The sequence below is a fragment of the Mustela nigripes genome, chromosome 17 (assembly GCF_022355385.1).
Source record: "Mustela nigripes isolate SB6536 chromosome 17, MUSNIG.SB6536, whole genome shotgun sequence".
Lineage (NCBI taxonomy): Eukaryota > Metazoa > Chordata > Mammalia > Carnivora > Mustelidae > Mustela > Mustela nigripes.
In genome coordinates this window covers 2,104,308-2,122,134 of record NC_081573.1, presented here as the reverse complement: position 1 = coordinate 2,122,134, position 17,827 = coordinate 2,104,308, and the positions used below count along the sequence as shown (strand labels likewise).

The window sequence follows — 17,827 nt, the reverse complement described above, 5'->3', positions numbered from 1 at the left end:
ATAGAAACCTTACCAAGGTCAAGAATGTGGCAAGGCGGGCGCCTGGGTGGCTCAGTGGGTTAAGCCGCTGCCTTCGTCTCAGGTCATGATCTCAGGGTCCTGGGATAGAGCTCTGCATCGGGCTCTCTGCTCAGCAGGGAGCCTGCTTTTCCTCCTTCTCTCTCTGCCTGCCTCTCTGCCTACTTGTGATCTCTGTCTGTCAAATAAATAAAATCTTTAAAAAAAAAAAAAGAATGTGGCAAGGCCTTTATGCGCCCTACAGACTTTACTCAACATCGCAGACTTCATACAGGACAGAAACCTTACCAATGTCATGAATGTGGCAAGACCTTTAACCAGAGCTCAGTGCTTACCCAACATTACAGAATTCATAACTGGAGAGAAACCTTACCAATGTCAAGAATGTGAAAAGGCCTTTAAGCAGAGCTCAGGGGTTCTTCAGCATCACCGAGTTCATACTGGAGAGAAACCTTACAAATGTAAACAGTGTGGCAAGGCCTTTAAGATGCCCTCAGATATTATGAAACATCACCAAATTCACACTGGAGAAAAACCTTACAAATGTAACGACTGTGGAAAGGCCTATATGTGGGTCACATCCCTTACTAAACATCATCGAATTCACACTGGAGAGAAGCCTTACCAATGTAACAAATGTGGCAAGGCCTTTCATGACAGCTCAAGACTTACTGCACATCACCGAATTCATACTGGAGAGAAACCTTGCGAATGTGAAGAATGTGGCAAGACCTTTATGTGGCCCTCAAATCTTACTCGACATCGCCAAATTCATAAGAGGAGAGTAATCTACAGACCTAATGTATGTGTAAAAACATCTATGGTCTTTTCTTCATTTACTTCATGTCAGAGATTTTATATAGGAGAGTAACTGTATACATAGAATGTGTCCGATGTCTCAGTGGAACTCCCAACTTACTTCAAATCATAGTTACATGTAGCAGAAGAACAGTAAAATATAAAGAAAGTGGACAAGACACACCTTTTCTGGAATTCAGTATTTATTGAATATCACAAAATGCTTTCTAGATTTAAACCCTTGGAACTAATGAATGTGGAAAGACCTTCATTTTAATATACACCGGAGCAAACATCGGAGAGTGCATTAAATAAAGTAAATTTAAGGACATAAATATTTAGATGACTTTCTATTTGAACTTAAATGCCAATAAATGTAACAAATGAAGGAACTCAATTCAGACATTACTCTGAAAATAGTTACTACAAGGAAAAATCAAACACTTAAAAAATGTATATACTATCCTGTTTTAACAGATTTAGTAGATAGGCTTTTATGTGTGTTTAATTTCAATATATTTTTTAACATTTTTTACATTGACCTTATTTGAGATTTGTGACAAACAGTTTTATTTTACTCTGAAATCTCTACCAAGAATCCCTTTATTCCTACTGAATCTGGAAGACCATGTGGCTGACTGTTGCTCCATCAAAGATACTAAGTGCCCTGTTACATTAAGTGGGACACACACATGCCTAATTTTCCATGGAAGATGTAGGACCGTATAATATACAACATATGAGGAAAATCACCATGGAGATGCTTATGGTTACAACATTGATGTAGGTTACCATGAAGTAGGTGTTCAGAACATATACTGCTCCATGTTTTAAAGTAAAGAACTTTCTCAATATTAGAAATAGAAGGTTTTACTAATTGTTCTTTAAGAAAAAGGAGGTGGCAGGCAGTACACTAGCGATGCTTCTTTGTAAGCACAATCATTAGAGAGTATGAATTGATGTGGTTAAATGAGGAAACCGTGACAGGTGCCTGAAGGAGGGTAGCTAACTCTTCCATACAGTGCCATACCACTGAACATACACATTTCTTAGGAATGTACCTCAGTATTGAAATTTTGGGAAGTAGGTATTCCACATCCTTCCAACAACACTTGAACGGTTTTGCACATGTGTATTCTGTATTTCAAACAGTGAAGATAGACTGGATTTGAAATGCATAACTTAGTGTATGTGTAAACTTAATATATTTTCATTAATAAAACCTAGTGGTTTTTCATGTATTGATATGGGTGTGTCATGAATGAGGTGTTATCCTACCTACATTGTTAATCTCTCTCATTGAAGAAAGTTGCAGGTAAATGATGGAATCAATCACCTGTTTGGTACTGGTAAAACAACTTACTTAGGAATCCATTTTCCCAGTGCTCTGAAGGGTTAAGGGATATGTGATTGTTTTTTCCCTAGTCTATGCTATGATTTTCTCCTCTTTGTGAATATGATGATAGTATTGTGGGTGTATTACTGTGGCATGTAGCATAGAGGTATTGTTGGTGTTTTAGCTCACGTACTCCATGATGCTGCTACTTGGCATTGATTTTGTGTAGCCAGCAGGTTTGCAGGGGACTTGCAGTGACAGTAACCCTTCTCACGAGTGCATTCCTCAGTCAGCACAGTGCAGAGTGACAGGATAGTGGAACATCTCATATGAGATCTGCACTCCATCCTTATGAGCCAGCATCCCTATTCCTTTCCTTTTTACTTTTTTAAGATTTTTAAAAAGATTTTATTTATTTATTTCACAGAGGTCACAATAGGCAGAGAGAGGAAGGGAAGCATGCTGAGTATAGAGCCTGATGTGGGACTCCATTCCAGGACCCTGGGATCATGACCTGAGCTGAAATCAGAGGCTTTAACCCACTGAACCACCCAGGATCCCCCATCTCTATTTTTTGCAATGCCTTCCCTCCTATAACCCATCGAGAAGACGCCCCCTCCCCCAGGCCTTCCCTAAATATGTTTTAATTGGAATGGCATATTCTGGACTTAGACTTGGGACTCTCTAGCACTGCACCATGGCCCCAAATGAAAGCATGTGCCCCATGTCCTACACTGAGTGGTATTTTGATGTGTCTACGAGGTATACACATGCACATATGACCATGCTATGTGTGTCATAGATACACACATAAGAAAGAGAAATCTATCCCAATAGGAGTCATGTGGTAGCCCAGGGAAAATACAGAAAATATTCAAGATGAAGAATTAGTATGTAGAGGAGAAGTGTCCAGAGTTTCTCTAGTGACTCCCTAGATGTAGAAGATATCTCCAGATCTCCAGTTGTATTCACCCTAATTTTTCTTTTTTTTTTTAAAGATTTTATTTATTTATTTGACAGACAGAGACCACAAGTAAGCAGAGAGGCAGGCAGAGAGAGAGGAGGAAGCAGGCTCCCTGCTGAGCAGAGAGCCTGATGTGGGGCTCGAACCCAGAACGCTGGGATCATGACCCGAGCCGAAGGCAGAGGCTTTAACCCACTGAGCCACCCAGGCGCCCCAACCCTAATTTTTCTTTCCAGCTACGTAGGTACCACAACCATTCTGTTTTGCTTGTGCTATAGAGAGAGTGTCCTCAGAAAATGCTTCATTGAGATTAGACAGATGGAAAGCCGATGGGTATTAATTCTAACATGAATGATGTGGGATGTGAATCTAAGTAAAATTTGAGGAAGGCACCATCCTTCGAGAGAACGACAGTACCTATTGAAAGGAAATGTGAGGAACTCTTTCCCACGTGGGGATAGACCCTTTAAGTCACTGCAAAGGCACAGGCAGCTCTTGCTGGTATCATCTGATGAATACATGTAATTGGGAAAGGAAATGGCATATGTGGGTTTTTCAGGATTGGGGAGGTCCTGCTTTATCCTTATGATTTGATCGACCTCCTGTGTCTTCCTGAGGACTAATGCTGTTCAATGTCAGTGATGACTGTACTTTCCTGCCTAGATCCATGACAAGGGATGGAGGAGGGTGTTGGATAATGCAATCATGTGGACAGCTTTAGGATGTCATATGGTAGAATAGATGTTTGAGATGAAGAAGCCTTCTGGACAGTGGAATAGGCCAGATCAGCAAGGCATGTGCTGTGGTCGCTTCATCATTTCCTATTTAGATCATCCCAGTCAAGGTCAGATCCACTGTGGTTGGGTGATCCTTCAGGGAAGATGCTCCACTGCTGTGTGGTAACTTCCTCCCTTTCCTCAGCATGGTAGTAGGCATAGTTCTAGGCTCTGCATCTTTATGTGGCACAGATTTGTTAGAGAATCAGTTCAGCAGTGAGAGGTAGTGAGCATATCTGCCTGAAAACAGTCCATCCAAGTGTTGCAAGTCAGAAACACTGATTTCCATTGCTGGCCACAAAACAACTTCAGGCACACAAACAGAAGCAGAACCACATACCCTCTCAGAGTCTGTGACTTATAACCAGAAGAGGACTAGTCCTCACCAAAATGAGGTTACAATACAATTCAAGTAACAAATATCTCTGGTTTCATCACATGCCATGTTATTTTCCATGAGATCTTCCCAGTCAGATGCCTTATTTCTCTATTCCGCAAACTGAAAGCACCATATTCAATAAGGATTTCGCTTTTTCCTTCCCCTTCTCTCTGTCTGCCTCCCTGCCTACTTGTGATGTCTCTCTGTCAGATAAATAAATAAAATATTAAAAAGATTTTATTTGACAGGAAATGCAAGCAGGGGGAGAGGGAGCAGTAGGCTTCCCACAGAGCAAGGAGCCCAATGTAGGTCTTGATCCCAGGACCCTGGGATAATGACCTGAGCTGAAGGCAGATGCTCAGTGACTGAGCCACCCGGGTGCCCCCACAGGACAGACTCTTAACTGTGGAGAACAACCTAAAGGTGGTTGGATAGGGAGTGGGTGGGAGGGGTGGATGCAATGGGTGATGGGTTAAGTAGCAAACCGTGATGACTGCTGGGTGTTGTATGTAAGTGGAGAATAGAAATTCTCCTGCTGTAACTAATACTATGTGCAAATGAAGTGGAATCCAAAGAAAACTTGGAGCTACAAAAAAGTAACCTAATGACAGAAAATTGTTACTTGGTGAAAAGATGAGACATAGAAACAAAACACTCACTTTTAGTCCAGAAGTCTGACTTACAGCCTGCATAGTTAGGATAAGGATCTAGCAAGTGCTGATAAGTGCTGGTTGCTACATTCTTAAAGGCTCTCATGACTCTGTCCATCCACCAATAAGCAATATGGAACTTGCCGGGGTTTTTGAAATATAGGCGTGGTTCAGTGGGGTGGAATCCGGAGCTGATGACCAAGAAAGAATTCTTGAGATGTCTTTGGTGTAAATCGGTGGTTTCTTAAAGCACCGGGACAGGACCCCTAGGCAGAAAGAGCTGCTCATTTTCCTGATATGTCACTGATTATATAATTGGGAGCTGGGGAGTTGAGGACAAACGGGGTGTCCAGAAAGACTGTCATATGGGAAAGAAGACTCAAAAGAGAATGGGGACCTGGTTATTGTCAAGCAAAGGCTGTTTTTCCCTCCAGTGAGCTAAGGATATGAAGACAGTTGCCACCTTCCTAGAGGACTGTTGTATTCTTCTATCACACATCCTTGTGGTTTGGTTTCAGGTTTAGAAGAAATTTAATTTTACGTACCTTTCCTTCTGCCTCAGCCTCCCTCAATTTTGTGGAGGGGAGGGTGATGTTAGGGCCTCAGGAAACTGAGTTAATGGGTCTCTGGAAGTTAGGCTATAGATAGATAAGAAAGCTTCTTGTAAATCACTAGGACATGTGTAAAGTGAGGAAGAAAACTGTCCTGTAGTGATAAGGAAAACCTGTGTTCCAAGATGGACGACCTAGGGAGCTAAGGAGTCCCAACTCCTGCCCTGGGGCTCTTCTGGGTTCTCTTCTGTGCCCTGCTTCCCGCAGGTACCAAAAGTACCAAGTATGCAAAAACAGGAGGGTATAAATTACCTTCTTTGTGATACAAACCAAGAATGATTGGATGGAGGACCTTGATCAGAAAGACTGCTAACACCAAAGATTAACTTTTTACATCCTCAAGAGTTGTCTACCTGGACGGCAATGCATTATTCGATGTCGATTTCATCTTTGAGCCTCATGTCTTTCAGGCTCTCATAATTAAGAAATTATTATTTTTTTCTCATGAATCTGTCTTACCTCATTTTAAGTATTCAGCAAACCAAGGAATGGAGAATGGAGTAAGAAAAACAAATTTTCCTGTCCTCACATTCATTCCGTTGTGTGAACTGACCACACTTCAGCCTGTAAGGACCTATTTAGCAAGAGCCTTCCGTTAAGGTTAAACAATAACCTTGTTGTTTAACCCTTAAACTGTCCCTGCTCCCCTTTCCCCAGGCGACTTACTTAAAAACAAGTCCCAGAAACCAGCCCTAGGTCACAAAGCCCAGATACAAGGGTGGGTCAGGCCAGGTGGAGACATCCGATCAGTGGGTGATGCCTACTTTATTCCTAGTTACCAAGGAGTATGGGCCCTGCCCTTTGGGCACCTTTTGGGTGCCAATTCTGAGCAAGGTGATAGGCTGGCACAAATGTCTAAGGTAAATTGTCATTCAATTGGTCACCTAGCATGACTGTGCAGCTTTCTCTGTGTGTTACAGTTTCATTGGCCACCTGTGCATGGCCAGGCCCAACCGCATGGCCTTTGCCCTTAAAAGTCAGTCTGTGCAACAGAGAAAGTTTGCCCTCTCTTGTAAGAGGTGTGTCCCTGAACGTTCGGTCTGATTCTTGATGCTTGGGGCAGAATAAAGCTTTGCTTGACCTTGGCTTTATATCAGTCTCACACGTTTAATCATGGACCCATTCTTGGGGGGACCTAACAAGCCCCAGAACAGAACACAGAGCTGAAGATTGAGGGCAGCCAGAGCTTCATTGCTTTGCCAGCCAAGGAGGCCTCAGCAGGTCGGGGCCATGAAAACTGCAGCCCACCCAGAAGAAGGGGCCAAGGTTTTGTAGGGAGATGCTGGATAATGGCCGATTTCCAGAGGAATTGTGTCTGTGCTGCCAGCCACGTTGACCATGCTGTCAGGGTGGAACCAGCTTCCTGAAATGAGGGGATGAGATGAGAAGGGGGGAGGTTTACCGAAGAGAGGGAAAGAAAGTTGCTTAGCTCGTCCTGGAGTTCGCTGAAACATTGATGCAGCCGTTTGGATATTTATTCAACTTGATGTTTTTAAGTGGTTTCCTTTTCAGGCATCAGGACAACTGTAGTAAGACCTTTTCCTATTTTACAGTTGAGAAAGCACTTAATATTTTCTAGAATGAGTAAAATAAAAAGTATAGCACCAAATTTCAGTGAGAATGCTAAGAATTAGAATTCTCATATTGGGGGTGCCTGGGTGGCTCTGTGGGTGAAGCCTCTGCCTTAAGCTCAGGTCATGATCCCAGGGTCCTGCGATCAAGCTCTGCATCAGGCTCTCTGCTCACTGGGGAGCCTGCTTCCTCCTCTCTCTCTGCCTACTTGGAATCTGTCATATAAAAAAAAAAAAAGAAAGAAAAGAAAAAAAGAGAATTATCATATTACTGATTGGAGGGTAAAAACATACATCCACTTTGGAAAATTGTGTGGCAGGTAGTTATGGAAATAAACATTTACCTAATGGAGGGGGAGCAATTTGTCACCCTAAAATGTGTCTCCTTGGTCTAAAGATTATTACAGACTGGTATTTTAAAGAAACAGCAGATAAAGGAAAAACTCTGAAATCCTGTGTTTACTTTGAAAGAGACATTTGCATTTCTATGGGAAAGTTGGGTCCAGATGGAAGGAGAAGGAGGAAGTCTCCAGAAACTGTGGTCCTGGAGAAGGCAGGGCTCAAACTGTGCTCCCAGCCCCAGCCTTGGTTCCCCTGCTTTGCATGGTGTCCTCCCAGATGCTTCCCTATAGGATCAGGCTGGAAGATTTAAAAGGATCCGATCTGTTGGCCTCCCTCTCAGTCTGTCTGTCGGTTTGGGTGGAGACAACATTGTTGTGTTAATTACGGGCTCCAGGTGATTCTCAGTGAGGCCGGAGGTGAGCACGAGGTTATTCGGCTTATTTTACTAGTGGAGAGGGGGCTTTGGCTTCTGGAGGGTTAAGAGGGTTTCTGCTCCTGAAATGCCAATAGAGTATTACCCCCACCTTAAAAGACCACCAGAGACGTGAGTCAAAGCCAATCAGCAAGGGTCGTTTATTGCAGGTTCGAACCTGGACCTCTGCGCCGCTCGTTGCCGATAACGCCTAGAGGTCCAGAGCTGGGTCTGGTGCAGGATTTTTATAGACAGATACAAACAAGTTTCGGGTGGGGCTGAGCTTATTGATTGATAGTTTGAACACAATTGGGAGTCTCCTGGTGGAATGTTACATTCCTGCTATCAAGCATTCCTGTTAATGAGATTTAGGTTTGAAAGTATTTACTTTTCCTTCTACCTCCGCCTCCTTCGGTTTTTCATGGAGGGGAGGGTGACATTAGGGCTATTGATAAGGTAATTTCTTTGTTGTAAATCTCAAGGATATTTGCAAACCAGGGGAGACTCCTACCTTGCATGACTGTGATCTCTGCAAGTTAACTATTTATCGTTTTATGGCGGTCAGGGGTGCCTGAGGAATGCCACACACATGGAGGGGAGCAGGTGAAGGGGGGGTGCAAGGCGCCAGCTTTTGCTTTGTCCTCAGCCAGCCTCCTGCTCATTCACTCCACGAGTCTGCAGGGTTAGGTCCGTGGAGAACAGGCTTCCTACACTGAAGCCAAAGTTGTGGGCTCTGTGGGAGGGGAGACGCCCCTGAAAGCAGAGAAGGAAAAGGCAGGGATTGCCCTCCCAGCAGGAACTCACGGTTTCTGACTAGCTCCTGACCCAAAGGCTAGGAATTTGGGCCTTTTCTGCATTTTAGGATCCTGCCGGTAGCTGAGCCATTTTCAGGTGAAGAGTCTCCATTGGCGATGTTAAAAGCAGTTCTGTGACAAAGCTGTGATTTCTCCGCAGAAACCTTGTGAGAAAGAAATCTAAAGAACGATGCAAGAGCAGAAATGGCTGGGTGCTCCGTAAGTCATGAGTCCCAGTTCACAGGTCACGTCATTCTTTTCTCCGGAAATTCCTCGTGTTTAGAAATTACGAATCTTGATTTCTGTAGCTCTGATGTTTCTTCCTTATATTTGTACCTATTTTTAAAACCTTTTCAGAAATAATACTCAAAGTTAGGTCTTTAGAACCCTTCTCCCCAGTATCCCAGATCCTTCTTAGAACCTGCCTTCCAATAGGGCACCAACCGTTGTCACTTTGAATTAAGTAAAGTCCGGTATGTATTGAAAATATTTCCTTGGGACATCAGCGGAGGAAAGCATTTTCATTTATGTCCCATGGGAATGCTTTATCAGCTCTGTGCATCCCAGGGTTAAGAAAATGTATAAACAGGATGGATAGGAGATCCAGAATCACTCAGAGAGTTTGCAGGTTAATCCCAGGGAGTGAGTCTTGCTCCTTAAAATGTGAAAAACAGGGGCGCCTGGTTGGCTCAGTGGGTTAAGCATTGTGCTCTTGATTTCTGGCCAGGTGGTGATGAACCTGGTGGTTCTCTGCTTAGATTTTGTGGGGGTGTGCAGGGAGTGTAAGATCATCACTTTCTTCGAATGTGTACTTGTACTACTTTTGCAAGATTTCTCTGGTGCTAATGAGTTCTGTATTAATTTTAGCTGCAATGTACAGGCAGTCACAAGATCTAACTGGAATGCAGCAGTTTGCCTTTATTTGATGGTTCTCGAGCCATCCATAGAGACCATAGAGACCATGGGTCAGACTTCTGGGATCCAGGTGAACATTATTTGCTTCTATCCCTCATCCTAGTAGACTCAGAAATAAGAGCTGTTCTCTTTCTGTCATTCTGTGTGTTTGTGTTGACAATGTGAATAAAAGACATAAATCATGGGGAAAAAGATTTATGTATCGTCTCTGAAAATGTTTCTTAAAATAGTCGACATGAAAAGTTTCTATTCTGTCTCTTTTCCTTTGGGGGTAACCACTTTCTAAATGTCTGGGTGTGTCCTTGAATGTACAATGGCAGATCCGTGCTGGGTGAATCAGTTCTTGTTTCCCTCGTTCTTCTCTGGTTTGACCCCTGCTATGAACACTGCTTTAGGGTCTCTCTGCATAATGACCTCTGTGTCATTTTAGTGACTCTAGGTCACAACACCTTGGTGAAATCTTGATCCCTTGCATGTCACTGGATGTTTGAATAATGTATTTGTTTTCTGAGATGGTTATTATGCATTTTCCCTTAATTTATGAACAAGTGTTAGGAGCTCTCTAGAAACTAGGAAATGGTGAGAAAGGATTGTTGTCTTTCTTGCTTTGCCAGTAGAATCTATAATTGGTATAAAACCCACTCAGGCATGCGTGGGTGGCTCAGTCAGTGAACTGTCCAACTTTGGCTTGGGTCATGGTGCCATGAGTCCTGGGATGGAGCCCTGTGTTGGGTTCCCTGCTCAGGTGGGAGTCTGCTTATCCCTCTCCCTTTGCTACCGGCCCTCTATTCTTCCCCCAGCCTTGTTATTTCTTGTGTGAGCACGCTCTCCTTCTCCCTCTCTCTCTCTCTCAAATAAAAAAAAAAAAAAATGAAAACCAGTTTAAACAAACAAACACACATTTCTGTTCCAAGTCCTCCAAGAATTCCTCCTCAGAGTTCTACCTCTTTGTTACTCCAAAGCGTATCCCTTGGGAGTTGGGCTATTGCTCTCTTAGAAATGCAGACTCGCATTCCAACCCAGTACTCCAGAACAGAATTTGCATGTATGTAAGATTTCCCCTGCCCTCTTAGAATTTAATAAGTATGTTTGTAACCCACTAAAACATCCCACCTAAGAAGCAGACACTACTTACACTGTATGATGTTAACACGGTATAAAAAATGTGTATGCCTCTGTTGATGCCTTCGTTTAACAAGTTGTTTTGGATGAACACACAGTATTATACTGATTTTGTGGGTCCTCTTACCTCAAAGCCAGAGAATACATTAGCGCCTCTTACTGAGTTAATAATTATCTTCCTGTACAAAGGAGGATAGTCTTGAGGGCAGAACAAGTTGTCCTAATAAAATGGGACTAACATGGGTTCACTGCTTGGTGAGTCACAGAAAGTACACAGGGATGGGGTGATGGTGGTCACACAGTGGAAACTTGACTTGCCTTAAAAAAAAAAAAAAGGCGGGGTGCGTCACAGGGAATAAGTTCCAAATAAGACACTGACAGAGCAAGGGGGACTGATTTCCTGTTACTTGGGGTTAGGGTGGATGTTCAGAAAGTGGAGTCTGGTCTTGTGTAGAGCTGGGCAAAAGGTGACACAAGAGTCTCAAGAAAAAACTTCTCAGGCCTCTGGGGGCCTCAGTCATTAAGCATCTTCCTTCGTGTCTGGTTACGATCCCAGGGGCCTGCTCCATGGGGAGCCTGCTTCTTCCTCTCCCACTCCCCCTGCTTGTGTTTCCTCTCTCATTGTCTCTCTCTGTCAAATAATAAAATCTTTTATTTTTAAGATTTTATTTACTTATTTGATAGAGATCACAAGTAGACAGAGAGGCAGGCAGAGAGAGGGGGAAGGGAAGCAGGCCCCCTACTGAGATGAGTCCCTATGCGGGACTCTATCCCAGGACCCTGAGATCATGACCTGAGCCAAAGGCATTGGCTTAACCCACTGAGCCACCCACACACCCTCAAATAACAAAATCTTTTTTTTTTAAGAGTTTATTTATTTATTTGACAGAGATCACAAGTAGGCAGAGAGGCAGGCAGAGAGAGAGGAGGAATTAGGCTCCCCGCTGAGCATAGAGCCCCATGTGGGGCTCGATTCCAGGACCCTGGGATTATGTCCTGAGTAGAAGGCAGAGGCTTTAACCCACTGAGCCACCCAGGCTCCCCTCAAATAATAAAGTCTTAAAGAAAAAAAAACAAAACAAAACACAAACCACTTCTGTACATACTCTGTATGTTAGTTACATGATTTTTGAGTTCCTCTTTGGGTGGAGATTTTAATACTAAAATAAAGGGAACTCTATAGATCACTCCATAGGTTACTCCTTGGTGCATCTGCTTAGGTGTGAGTCTGGACTTAAGCTCAAACTGGGCCGCCTCAGCTCTTCCTCAAGACAGTTTGTACTTTTGTTGGATAGTTTCCGTTTGTTTTGCCAGAGATTGTGTGTGGGGGGGTGTTGAATGAGGTAAAAGATAAGGTGGAAACACGAGGGTAAGAAAAATATGGGACAGAGGTTAGAGGGTAGAAACAGGTACCTGGAGAAGGTCAAGTCTTGGGTCTGGCTAATCACATTAACTCCTATCATCTTGGGGACCATCGTGAACTCTTTCAGTGGCCACTTGGTGACTGTGGTATTTATTGCAGGGACAGCTGACCTTCAGGGATGTGGCCATAGAATTCTCTGAGGAGGAGTGGGGATGCCTGACCCACACTCAGCGGCAACTGTACAGGGATGTGATGTTAGAGAATTATGGACACCTTGTCTTCTTGGGTGAGAATAAGTCCTTCCAGATTTCCAAATCCCACTCTGGGTTTTGTTCCTTCCTGTGAAGACTGTGTCTTGGAAGATTCCTGTGTGAGTGACTGGAATTCAGGTCCAGGCAAAAAGGGAAATAAGTTGGGATTTGTAGATGGAGAGAGAAATCTTCCTGATGTGTCCTTTTCAGCTCTAGTTTCATCTTCTTCATCACTTCTGTAGATTCCTGGTCATTCTAAACACTGAGTGGCATAAAATGGTGCTGCCCACGTCTTCTACTCCAGTTTCCACCCACTGTTGTGTAGGTGGTACCTGGAAGTGGAGGTCAGGATTTGAACTTTGGAAGTACCTCCTGTGTGTTTTAAAGGGTCTGTTGGGCAACAGGATGTGGGAAATGTTTTTCTAGAATTCTGCAGTTTCCTCTCTTCTCTACTGAACACAACTGTGATTGAAAGAATCTCTAGTGATACTCACTTTATTTTTTAATAAAAAACAGGCCTCATTATATCCAAGCCAGACTTTGTCTCCTTTTTAGAACAAAAGCAGCAGCTCTGGGATGTGATAAGAAAGGAGACAGTTGTCATCCATCCAGGTAGGTGGGAATGAATGAAGCGGGTGACAGAAGTGACGTCCAAATGTGAAGGAGGATGATGGACCTTAAAGTGTGGTTTGAGTCAATTTCCTTGAATGGAGATTTGTTTAGGAAGCCTGGTGGTGCTAGTGTCCTTGTCACTGAGGGACATCTGCTATCCAAGATTATCAGGTTGTTACATTCTCTAGGGATTCTCCTTCAGCTCAAGTGCTGCTCCACTGCATCCACAGTGAGGGCCAGGCAACTGCCCTGGGAGTGGAAAGGCCTCCATGAGCTGAGAGCTTCTCCATTGCCATGAGGGACCCAGGGTAGTCACCCTATTTCTAAAAACCTTAGTGTTGAGCCCTCTGTAAATTCTGTTTTGTCTCATGTGAGATGCATGTGAGGGTAGTGGTGGGCATAATGGGATTTGGTGCAGAAATGCTGGGAGCACTGGAGACAGAGATCCCATATTTTCTGATTTATGCTTTCCAATTTATGGAGGCTTTAATCTGAATTATACAAAATTGAGACTTAGTAACATTATCAGATCAGAAAGTACCTCCCTGAAATGACAAGGTCTAATCCTTTACTCCCCTTCAAAAAAGTTGGTTTTGCTTCATATGAACTTGATCCTGGTATCTCCCCTTCCAGGTAAGTTTTGTATGAACTAATAGTAGAAATGTTTCCACTCTGTATTCAATTCCTCAGTGGTGAAGTAATGTATCTGTTTGTTTCCTAGAATTCATACCTAAATAATGCCATGGGGAGGGCCAGAACATTTGGAACTCAACATTTGTAGCCAATAATACAGTCTCAGTTGTTGCCTTATTTATTAATAATTACATCATTTCATAATTTCATTTTGTATAAAGTTATTGTGACTTTACCATGTTTGTTTTTATTTTTTAATTAGTTGTAGTTGATGTTCATTTCTTTTTTTCTTTTTTTTAATAAGACTTTATTTATTTCTTTGGCAGACAGAGATCACACATAGGCAGAGAGAGGAGGAAGAAGGCTCCCCACCTAGCAGAGAGCCCTATGCAGGGCTTGATCCCACAACCCTGAGATCATGACCTGAGCCAAAGGCAGAGGCTTAACCCACTGAGCCACCCAGGTGCCCCGAGATTCATTTCTGATGTTTCTTTAGATCCCAAATCCTGATAGGACATGGGCATGTGCTTTAAAAGAAATGAGGTAGATAATTAGTACATTCCCCATGTTTAAGAAAATCTTCTGTTTATAAATGTAGTTTTATATCAGAGAAGGTCAGGCATTAGATTTTTGTTCTCCTCTCTTCAGAATATATGTGAATTTATCCAAATACTTATGTAAAGTCTTTGTCAGTATATTTTAGAGTGTTGGGGGTATTGCTCATCTGGAAATGAAAGGCTTTTGCTTACTGTTCTACAGAATGAATTATACATTCTGCATCAAAAGAGGACTTTTTTAATAACATGATATACTTTTAATGTCTTATAAGTCCTTATTGGTAAAATTTTTCATTATATGTTTTTCTGGTTGATATTAATGATTTTTCATTGCAATTTGACTGTCTGTGAAGACATACCAATAATTCCAGTGCTTGTTTTTTATGGGGTCACAGTCACAGATTAAAAATACGGTTACACGGTGGTTTTTCTTTTAAATAACTCATCCTTTTTTATGTAAAATGTTTTGTATTAAATTTGGACACACTCTGGCTTTGCAATTCCATAATCATGTGCTTCTTTTTGTCTTGGACTTCCCATATCACCAAGTCGTCTGGATTTCCTTTTTACCTGTGTGTTTTATTACAGGATGACAATTTTTAACTCAGTAGATTTTAAGACAATGTGTTTTATTATAGGGTGACAATTTTTAACTCAATAGATTTTAAGACAATGTGAGTTTTCCTCAAGTCTAAATCACTTTTAGGCCCTTTGCCAAAAAATTATGCGTTGGTCTTTATCAATATTATGCATACATACTATGTTACTCCTCTTGCGTAGTTCATTGGTCAGTGGTCAGTGTATGTTGTATCATGTCTGTGGATTTGTCATAATAATAGAATTCATTTCATCATCTATTGGTGAATTTATATTTTCCTTGCATGAGAGAAACACTTTCTTGAACTGAAAGTAATTTTTTTAAAGATTTTATTTATTAATTTGACAGAGAGAGAGAGATCACAAGTAGGGAGAGAGTCAGGCAGAGAGAGAGAGGGAAGCAGTCTCCCCGCTGAACAGAGAGCCTGACGCAGGGCTGGATCCCAAGACCCTGATATCATCACCCGAGTCAGATGCAGAGGGTTAATCCACTGAGCCACACAGGCTCCCTAAAAATAGATTTTTGAGTAACAGCACCAACTAGGAGAAACCACATAGATGTGTGTATTGCACCTGTGTCTTCAGAAGGGAAAGAAATATTGGCTTTGGGGAGCACATTTCCAGGTTTCAAAATTGATGATTTCCTAGCAAGCAAAAGTATTATATATTCATTTTAGGAATAGTACGGAACTTAGATAATTCCTAAATCTCAAGTATCTTGGTTTGAGACTCTCCGCATGTAAATCCTATCTTGTGTACCTGGGTTAACTCGTGTAGGATCCACTCTTCTTCTCTTCTTTCAATCTGCATAATCTTAAAATCTCAAGGATTTTACAAACAGTTTGCATGAAATGACTTGGTGTTCAGAATTTAATGTGCACATGGGAGTAATTCTCCAGGTAGCACATGATATTCCATGTAGTTTAATTGATAACATTCACTCTTTCCTTTGTGATTGGAGAAGTTACCTTCCTTTCTTGGAAGTGATGTCATCCAGGTTGCTCTCTTCACTGTAACAGTTTGATTAGGTGAAAATGTAGAGACTTCAGAACGCTTGGGTGGCTCAGTGGGTTAAGCCTCTGTCTTCCACTCAGATCATGATCCCAGTGTCCCAAAATCGAGTCCGGTATTGGGCTCCTTGCTCAGCAGGGAGCCTGCTTCTCCCTTTACCTGTCACTCCCTCTGCTTGTGCTCTCACCCTCTCCCTTTCTGTCAAATAAATGAATAAAGTGTTTTAAAAAATGGGGGGGAAAAGGAGTGATGATGTAGCTTAGGGTAAGAGATGAAACACGTCTAGGCTATTGCTTTGGCATGAATTCTTCATGTGGGAGAGGACCCTTGAACAAGGCTGTGCTACTGACTGAATTTAGAAATGTAAATTTTTCTCGTTTCCTTTCCAAATCATCTCCAGTTCTTCTGTCTCCTTATCTCCATTCTGGTGATGTGTAGGCATCAGAGCTGACCTTCCTTTCTATGCTATGGAGGCCCCATCGTCACTCCTCTTTCCTCCCCCAAGTCACACAGGCTCTTGTAGCTCCTTAGAAGTACCAGGGAATTTTCTAGTTTATTAGTAAATCATTGGTAACAAGATAATTTGAGGCCATATCTCAGATTTAAATACATTGTCATTACCACTTCATTGGAAGCTTTGGAAAACACCATCAGTGGGCCACAGGATTGATTTAGACACTTGGCACTGAGAGAGTTGTGAGGACAGATAAAACATGATGATGACCTAGTTTGAGAGGAAGAGAAGTCCTACAAAACACCAAATATGGAGAATTCTTGATGTGGGCAAGTTCTGTAGGGAGCTTCCTTTGGTCACTGCAAGGCTTTAGGAAGCTACTTGTGATGAGCAAATGTGACAGAGATGGGGACTTGAGAATGGTGGGGATTTTCTAGGATTCAGAGAAGTAAGATGCTTTCTTCACAGATTTGTTAATTCCTTGGTGATAATGGAATCATCAGCAGTGACCATTTCTGCTTCAGACAGCCTACCCAATTTGGGGGCTAGCTGTCCCTGTGTTGTTTCACAGCCCATGCTGTCCCTACAGTCCTCCTAACCTGAGCGGAAAGAGGACTTACATCGGTTGTAGAAACTAATCAGATTAAGTACATGTTATCTTCACATTTAACATTGGACCAACTGAGGGATAATAATGCATTTTTCAATACCTGTTACTTTGTGGTCAGGTCTACCAAGAAAAGACTGATGTGTGGGGCATCTGGGTGGCTCAGTGGGTTAAGCCTCTGCCTTTAACTCAGGTCATGATCTCAGAGTCCTGGGATGGAGCCCCAGATTGGGCTCCCTGCTTGGCAGGGAGCCTGCATCCCCCTCTCTCTTTGCCTGCCTCTCTACCTACTTGTGATCTCTCTCTCTGTCAAATAAATAAATAAAATATTTTTTAAAAAGTTGGAAAAAAATTAATAAAAAAGAAAAGACTGATGTGTATGCATAGAAAAGAAGATGTGTATTTTGTGTTATGTATACAGTGAGTAGATAGGTACTCAGGCCTGATAGAATGGCTCAGACACACAGAGTGCACTCTCATCTTTTATTTCTCTTCTGTGATATGGTCCTCCCTAGACATTCTGTTCATATGAGCTCTCTCATGGCCCCAAGATACCTGCTCCCCCCACCATAGACACACCAGGCATCAGTCCATGTTGAAGGCAGCAAGGGAGACCGTGTAAGTCTGGTTCCACTTAAGAAATTTGAACTGATGCCTCTTCATGTTCATTCAGGAAAGGCCATCCTCCCCAAAACCTACTCCCAGCATGCCGTGGACCAAAAAACTCTGTCATAGGAGCCAGTCTAAGTTGAAATGTGCAAGTGTAGCACAAGTGGACATAGAGATGTTTGCAAATGACTCTTGTTCTGTGAACTGGTTCTCAGCATCTGAGCAAAAGGTAGTCACATTTTGCACCGAACCTGTTTTTTATATTTTTTATTATTTATTTATTTATTTATTTATTTTTTTCTAAAAGATTTTAATTACTTATTTGACAAACAAAGAACACAAGTAGGCAGAGAGGCATGCAGAGAGAGAGGAGGAAGCAGGCTCCCTGCCGAGCACAAAGCGGGATGTGGGGCTCCATCCCAGGACCCTGGGACCACGACCCGAG

At 42.5% G+C, this 17,827-nt stretch overlaps 1 protein-coding gene and 1 pseudogene across 1 annotated transcript; both read left to right on the top strand.

Moving 5' to 3' along the window:
- Positions 1–249: 249 nt before the first annotated feature.
- On the top strand, positions 250–806 carry LOC132005842 (zinc finger protein 626-like; annotated as a pseudogene).
- Positions 807–9,612: 8,806 nt separating this feature from the next.
- Positions 9,613–12,928, top strand: LOC132005841 (KRAB domain-containing protein 5-like). Its single transcript, XM_059383355.1, has 3 exons — positions 9,613–9,636; positions 12,211–12,337; positions 12,819–12,928. The coding sequence occupies exons 1-3, from the start codon at positions 9,613–9,615 to the stop codon at positions 12,926–12,928; spliced, it is 261 nt and encodes an 86-aa protein (XP_059239338.1).
- Positions 12,929–17,827: the final 4,899 nt, after the last annotated feature.

Bases quoted from the DNA above. Each gene is read 5' to 3' on its own strand.
- LOC132005841 (XM_059383355.1), top strand. From the start codon at position 9,613: ATGGGTCAGACTTCTGGGATCCAG. The intron at 9,637-12,210 runs GTGAACATTATT...TATTTATTGCAG, and splicing joins GTCAGACTTCTGGGATCCAG to GGACAGCTGACCTTCAGGGA. The intron at 12,338-12,818 runs GTGAGAATAAGT...AATAAAAAACAG, and splicing joins TGGACACCTTGTCTTCTTGG to GCCTCATTATATCCAAGCCA.